Here is a 7,693-nt window from a genome sequence, read left to right as displayed (position 1 = left end):
AAAGTTCTGCATAAATCTTCTCCGGTCCCTAAGGTGGAAGAAGAGAGCGGTGCGAGAAGCGGTTCTCGTTCTCGTGTTATTTCTTCTTTTCTAGATTTATCCAAGCGCGAAAGAGTTCTACGATGCTCGCGAAGCTGATATTGGAGGCCCGATTTTCGATATTGGGATGATAAACGGGCGGATGGTAATGTGTAAGTAAGCCACTGAAGGCGTTGTTATTCGGTTTCTCCATATGCATAAATGTGAGAAGTTATATTATCAGCTTAAGTTTAGCTGAGGTGCATATATGTTACTTTAGGATTTTTCCTGTCCGTTTGTAAAGTTTATTTTAATTAACATATTGGTTTTTATATTCAGTATGTTCTCTTCTTCGGTTTTTTCCATCAACTCCACCAGAAATGTAAATTTGATGGGTTTTAAATACCAAGCTGGAAGTTCAAGTTAATGAGAAACAGTCTTGGTAAGGGTTACGAGAAACGCTACTCTCGTGCTTCCGCCTACCTGCACTTCACGCCGTTTTGGTGAGTGTTTTCTGGTTTTTGCAAGTATTTATGTTTAGTAATCGCGCATGCATTTAATCAGCCTATTTATTGGTACCTAATTTATTATTAATTGCAGATATTTAACTTTATTGCATTCAAGTGTGGGTTTGTGAAGTTTTTATTTGTAAATACCAATTCATGGCGAATTAAACGCTTAGTTTGGATTTTACTTTTGCTGTGTTCGTTAGTGTGCAATTTAACTTACACAATTATATGGATTTTGTTTTGCTTGTCGAGTGCTTTGAGGTAATAGCTTAAATTCATTTGCGGTATATATACATTTCCAATATAGTTTAAGGTTTTTATGTCCAGCTGTGACAATGTTTTCAAGTTTTACAGATATTTTAACTTAATTTAAATAATGCTTTATAATTCTTTTGATTCATTTTGCAATTTCCCGGCTCATACCAGAAGGTTTCGCAAGTTAAGATTTCGCGAAAGAAACTTTTTAAGCTAGTTACGTTACCTGAAGCTCATGCTTTGTTGAGAGAAAGACCACCTTATTTATCATAAGAACTAACGCCAGTCTGTTTGGAAACGGCTGTATTTGTCAGAGGCCGCAGCAATTCACATTTGTAACTTGAGGTTAGTAACTGTCTTTTATATCTGAAGGAATAATCAGTTACGTTGTTTTAAAGAATTTAATTCTTCGTAATTGCAAATTCTAAGGCAGGTTATCTGACTGAAAAAAAAGTCGATCTCTTAATTGCATAGTCTCGTTTTATTTGTAAAATGTCACAGAAATGGACAAATTAAGTTTGTTGAATTTTAAATGTATGCTTCAAATCTATGAACCTATAATCTTTCAAATCTATGTTGATTCTACACAGGGCAAGAACTCGCAATTCATGATCAATTCGGAATTATGTATCAGTAGATGAGTTTAAGTTAAGAATTTTGCAGTGTTGTGTATTTACATAGACTATTTCAGTGCTTATATAAATAATTAAAAAATCAATTTAGAATGTATTGAACTGAAAATACATTAAATTAAATGTATTCCGAATTAAAAAAACTAGCATTTCCTGACCAGTTGTATTCATAACAGGATTAATAGAAAAGTTATCTTAATTTATTTTATATGTTTCGAATTTAAATTTTAATAACAACCATAAAAAGAAATTTCAGTTATTTTAGATAGAGAACCATTAAGTTACATTAAGGATTATATAAATCTTGAAGATATTGTATATCTGCCTTTGAAAGTTAAAGGATTTCCAAAAACGAAGCTCATTTTGCAATAGGCTTAATTGTAGTAGATTCTTAAACGAAAGTGTTCAGGGAAACTAGTTCTGGTAAATATACCTACAAATAATATATGAAATGAAAGAATAATTATTGATAACATTTAATATAAATTAAATGTTACTCGCAAATGCTCAAAAAAGAACTAAGACAAGGGCAAATTTCATTATGCTGTATTAATTTGGCAAACTTATGTAAATTTGGTAGGAATAATTCAAAAATGGGAAAAGGTTATAATCTTTCTAGAGCATCTAGAACTTGATACATCGCATTTGAAAAGAATTCGATACATCATAGTAAGGTATAATAAAATAGATAAAGCACTTTAAAATGAAATGATGATTTAATGGCATTCTGCGGCAGTGACAGTTTTTATTAGACTATTTTTCCTATTATATCAACAGATAATAGAAATCACCAATCACTTACTATGATTTTAATTCTATGTCTTCCGTAATACAACCTAGGCGTGCTTGTATACCCATTGTGTTACAAAACTTTCTAAGCTTGCTCTGAAGTTTCAATCAAACAATGGCTAATTATAACTCTTTGTCAGGTTTCTTCAATTTTCCCTTCCATAAAATAAATCAATATCTGTATTTATTTTTCAATTGAAGCCTTGCAGTTATTTACAAAATTATATTCCTAAAATGGCCTTCTCAGTAAACACATATGAGTTAACGCACAATGCAGAATTATCAATTCGAAGATAAATATCAACTATTATGTATGAAAATACTTTTACCAAAATGTCTCAGAGAATTCCATAAAAATATCCAAAGTTAAACTTCTTTAGAATCCTTTAGAATTATGGCTCAATTTTCAATAAAATATGTCGGAGTTCTATAAATTCTATAAAATTTTACATATAGCTTCTATACAGTTACGTATAGAGATTACATATACAGATATGCGTAAATATTCTACAGAGATTTGTGCAAAGAGTTTGTGCTGCTATCAAAATTTGTGCAAAGGGTTTGTGCTGCTATCAAAATTTGCGCAGAGTTTCTAAAAGCCCCACGTACAAAATCTTATATAATGTGCATAAAATCAACTAATAGAATTTTATTGAAAATATCAGATTTAATTTATAAAAGTTCAGCCATCATTATAAGCAATTCGAAACATATCTCCTTACTTTAATTCTTCATAAAAGGTCCTACAAAAGTTCTAGAATATTTAAATACGTTACGAAATAAACAAAATTTTCTCTCGAGATAAAAAGGAAGGAATTTAATTTTCGTTTGAACTTTGGTTTTTGTACGAATTTCAAAATGATCTATGCCCATGGAAGCGCAGGGAGGAATAAAAATTTTGAACGATTTTGATTTGTTTCTTAATAAACATTAGTAATATAGCTTTGATTTTTTTAAAAATTCTAATTTTCGAAGTAAAAACATTTTAAATAATAGAGTAGCATGAGAGTAGTTTATTTAAAATTAAGAAACCAGTTGTCTTATCAGTGGTACATATACAATAGTTAAAAGAATTAATCTCAAGAATTAAAAGTTTTAATTTAGCATCATAAATTTTATATTTTAATTAATTTTTAGGTTTCAAAGTGATTTTATTGTTTTAAAAAATTATTTTTTTAATTGTGTAAGCAGTACTGTACAAAAAAGCATATAATGTTATATAAATTTAGACGCAAACAAAAAAGTTAAGCTAGGGGGCAAAATATCCATTATGAACAAACAATGTTTATTTTTCTGTTCTATTTGCTTAAATTGCAGTTTGAAAGCTTCGTAGATTTCTACAGAATACCATTCTATAAAGTTTCTAAAAATTTTCTCTGCGATTTTGCAAAGCAACATTTCTATGCAGAGTATCTCAAATGGTCGTTGGCAAACTTAACATGCTAGTCTGCCATACCATGAAAAACATGATTTACATAGAAACTTGTGTTCGAAAATTCGAACGGCCACCGCTAGAGGGCAATGTTCGCAGGCCTATGGTAGAGTGGGAAGTGTGATCATTTCACGCTAGGCCATAAATTCTTTATGGATATTTTGTGTGACATTTTGTGAAAAGAGGTTGCTGGATCTGATGGTTGATGTTACAGCAGGTACACGCCGAAACATGTGTCCCTCACTCACCTGACCATTTTGAACGGGTCGTGAATCCATGCGTCGACGTTGTGAAGCATACAATTTGAAGAGTGGAAGGAATTTTTAACATCTTCTATAATTTAACTAATGTTCTTTAATAAAAGTCATATTAATACCTCATTCGCCATGCTTTCTTTTTTCCCTTCTACTCTTGCTAATATTGCCCTCTAGTGGTCGCCGTTTGCATTTTCAGAGAGAAATTCCTATATTGTCATGGTATGAAAGACCAGCATGTTAAGTCTGGAAAAGACCTTTTGAGACACCCTGTAGAATTCTATTCAATAATTGCTTTATAAAATGTCTATAGAATTTTACGGGCATGCATTTCTGTAGATTATAGGAATGCCTCACCCTCTAAATCTGTGTAATAAGCTGTCGCCATTAAACTTTATAAATATACTTTATAGGTATTTATATAGAGATTATATTATATTATAGAATACTTTATAGTATTTCTATAGAAATACCTATAAATCCGTAAGAATTTTATGTAAAGCTATCTTAACCTGCATAAAAAAATTTCATCAGGGTAACACCGTTGTTTATTTCATATAGTCAGCATTATCATTTGCGTAACGTGAACAATTCTGCTAAATTCTCAGTTTTTTAAGCTTCTAGTACAAACTACATCAGCAGTTTCCCCATTCGTTGATTACGTTCAGTGGGAGTCTGAAAATTTTATGCCCATATAAGGCTTAGAAATATATTAGCTTAGACATGAATAACAGACCATGTTGTTTGCTGATTCTTTATCTGGGTTACTGACAGGCCTCATCTGTAGTTCTCATAATTAAAAAAATTTCTATATTCCAAGAGAAGAGGTAAGTATTGTTGCTTTTCCTCCTTACGGTTCTTTGATTTTACAGAAACCTATATTTCTTCTTATGCTAAGATTTATACTAGATATTCAAAAACTTATAGCTATATTTGCTCATTGTTCTCTTAAAAAGTAGTGATAAAAATTTATTATTATGACCTGAAAAAATACAGCTACCTAAAATTATAAATATTTTTTAGATTTAAGTTTTAAACTTCCTTTTAAAGACACAATTTAGTCAACATACGTAATAATACCTTTGTAATCAAGAAGATAATTCGCATAATATTTATGAATAAATTAAAGTACTATAAATTTTCACAAAGTAAACCTGACCGGCGAAACGTTTGGCTCTAAAATCTGAAATATTTTTAAAGATATAACGAAGAAGGGAGTTTCTGAATTATAATTTTAAAATGTTTTATCAACTATATACATAGACTGCATTTTTTCCGAATGTAGTGTCTGAACTATTTGTAGTATTTGATATTTTGAGAGGTATTAGAGTTGAAGTAAGACTGTAGAGCGTGTATATTCAGCTTTTATAGCTCAAAAATTAAATTGCTTAATTTAATTTTTGAGCTGTTTATTAGCGCAATTAAATTAAACTAAGCAAGGCTTTTGAATTATGTTATAGGTACCTGATGTTTTTATCACGGAAAATGTTTTTGGAGTTTCAAAACGGCAGACAGAATATAAAAATAAAGCGAAAAATATTACAGAATTTCATTCAGGAAATAAATGAAATACACTTTAGCCTTGAAGGTAAACGTGTATTTTAAATAAAATATGCTTTTATATTTAGGAATTGATAAATGTAGTGAACATTGAGATCAAAATTCGCTATATTTACCAATTCTTACATAAATAGAACAAATTTTAATTTTGTGTATTTTTACTAAAACGAATCACGTGACCAAAAAAATGTCTTAGTCTAAAGATGCTACTTTATTTGATTCATCTCAAAACTGTAATAGTGACTCTACAGAAATATTTCGAGAAATATTTAACTGTAAACCTTTATTTTTAACAGCCTGCGTACGTCATACTGTTTTCAGATATCTACTACAGCTCTTCTTAATTTAAAATCAACCAAATCAAAAGTAGACATATGTTTCAGAATAATTTTAAACCGTTGGAGTAACAAAGGCTTGCTATTGAAAGGAAAAAGATAAACACGAACAAAACAATTCATAATTTAAAGACTTTTAAAGTATAATTAAGACACAATAACACGCCGAATAAATACTAATTCAGAAGTCAAACAACAAAAATCAGCGTTAATTTACAAAATTTTGTAAATTAACGCTGATTTTTGTTGTTTGCCTTCTGAATTAGTACTTTTAAAGTATGTTTATCGAATTTGTAAACCATGAGTATTATTGTATAATAAATCGCCAAATTGTATCTTAATCAAGGGCTTTTGTTTTCTTGTCAGGTGCCTCGAGAAGATTAATAAGTTATGTAGATTTTTGCAACTATACATTTCTTGAACAGATAGGTTTAAACCGTCTTTCTTGCAGGTATAGCGAATTGATTTTGTTGCTTCTGAAATCCAGTCCGTAAGCCTCGTCGCTGTTTATTAGCGCTGTTGAAACATCTGCAAGTGTACCGCAGGGACCAGCTTAATAAGAAATTATAGTCTCTGTGGAGAATGGATACCATCAACAGAATCTCCTTTAATGCGAAACACGATCATCTGTTTCTCTGCCGGCAACTGACAAAAAATAACAAAGGCTGGAAAGAAATGGCCTAAAAACCTCCATCTCTATTCCCACAGTAATATTGCGTCGAAAATGATGAGGGAGATTTTTGTATAGACACCAACTCCAATTGGGTCATCTTTCTGCTCTAGTGCTACCATTAGAATTCCCCAGTATGGCGATCATCTGAAGTTAAAAGCTCTAACGCCCACTTCTATTTTCTCTTGGACTGTCTAGACAAAAGCTCATTATTATTGATTTGAATCCGTTTGAACAATGAGTCATAAAATATTTCTTAAAATTTTTGTATTTTACTTCAAGTACTGTAAATGCATTCGTCATCTTTAAAATTCTACATACATGTTTAAAAATTACTTTTATTTAAATTTAAATGTCAAATTTGTAAAAATATAAATGTTTATTTAAATGTCGAAGCATTCTAGAGATGTCTCCTTAAAAGAAGGGACTTTTATTAAATAAAGGATCTTTTTCTAGGAAAACGGATGCTATTCAATTTACACATGAGAAAATCCAGGGAAACACTCACACAGTAATCCTTTTGACCGGAATTTGAAACCAAGTAGAAGTACCAGTGTTTAGCTGCCTTACCATTTGCTCGCTGGCGAATTAAAATACATTTAAAATGCAATTATTTAAACTGCGTATCAAAATAAGTTTTTTAAACCAGCATCGACATTTCAAAATAATTTTTTTTTCACTTTATTAAAACCTTTTTTAAATTACTTGCATTTTCGAAGTTCATATCTTTAATGACAGAAATAGGTACTCGTTCTCATGAACCGTGAAACTATTACTATTTACAGCCAATTACTGATAAGCGTAAAGCTGCAACATTTTCAGAACATCTCTGCTTTTGTCTAATGTCATAGCCGTTGAACCAAGAATGTATCTTGATTAGTCGCCTTCCGCTTTTGTGAACAGAGATATAAATTAGATGTTATTGTTGTGTTTTGGAAATTGAGGGCTGCTCAATCACAATTGTGACTGCATCTCGGTTTATTTACAGCTCATAGAGAAAGCTAACAACTCTTGAATCGGAAAAGCAATAGCTGGATATGGACGTCAAAACAACAATAGATTGTAGTAATCACCTGCGAGAAGTTTGTTCTCATAGCATTTTACGTAGAGAAATAGATAAGGTAAAGTCAGAGGGTGTAACAAAATAGTACAAATCGATGAAAAGGAAGAGCAAAAACGAAGCCTGTCCAATACTTCTACAGAAGTGGCTGTTTGGTAGATTGTGCAGAAAGACTGACG

General features: G+C 30.9%; 1 protein-coding gene across 1 annotated transcript in view; it reads left to right on the top strand.

Annotated features, from left to right (window-relative positions):
- The first annotated feature begins 343 nt into the window (after positions 1-343).
- The window catches only part of LOC118186661 (uncharacterized), a 198,436-nt gene continuing 191,086 nt past the window's right edge, over positions 344-7,693 (top strand). Inside the window, exon 1 of the mRNA XM_085817889.1 lies at positions 344-521. Within this exon, the coding sequence (XP_085674015.1) occupies positions 445-521 (77 nt within the window). The 5' untranslated portion in view covers positions 344-444. The remainder of the gene's footprint in view (positions 522-7,693) is intronic.

This window comes from Stegodyphus dumicola, chromosome 6 (assembly GCF_044657685.1).
Source record: "Stegodyphus dumicola isolate Sdum_Otavi_A_Nest chromosome 6, ASM4465768v1".
Classification (NCBI taxonomy): Eukaryota; Metazoa; Arthropoda; class Arachnida; order Araneae; family Eresidae; genus Stegodyphus; species Stegodyphus dumicola.
The sequence above is the reverse complement of the archived record's forward strand: the minus strand, read 5'-3'. Positions and strand labels throughout refer to the sequence as shown.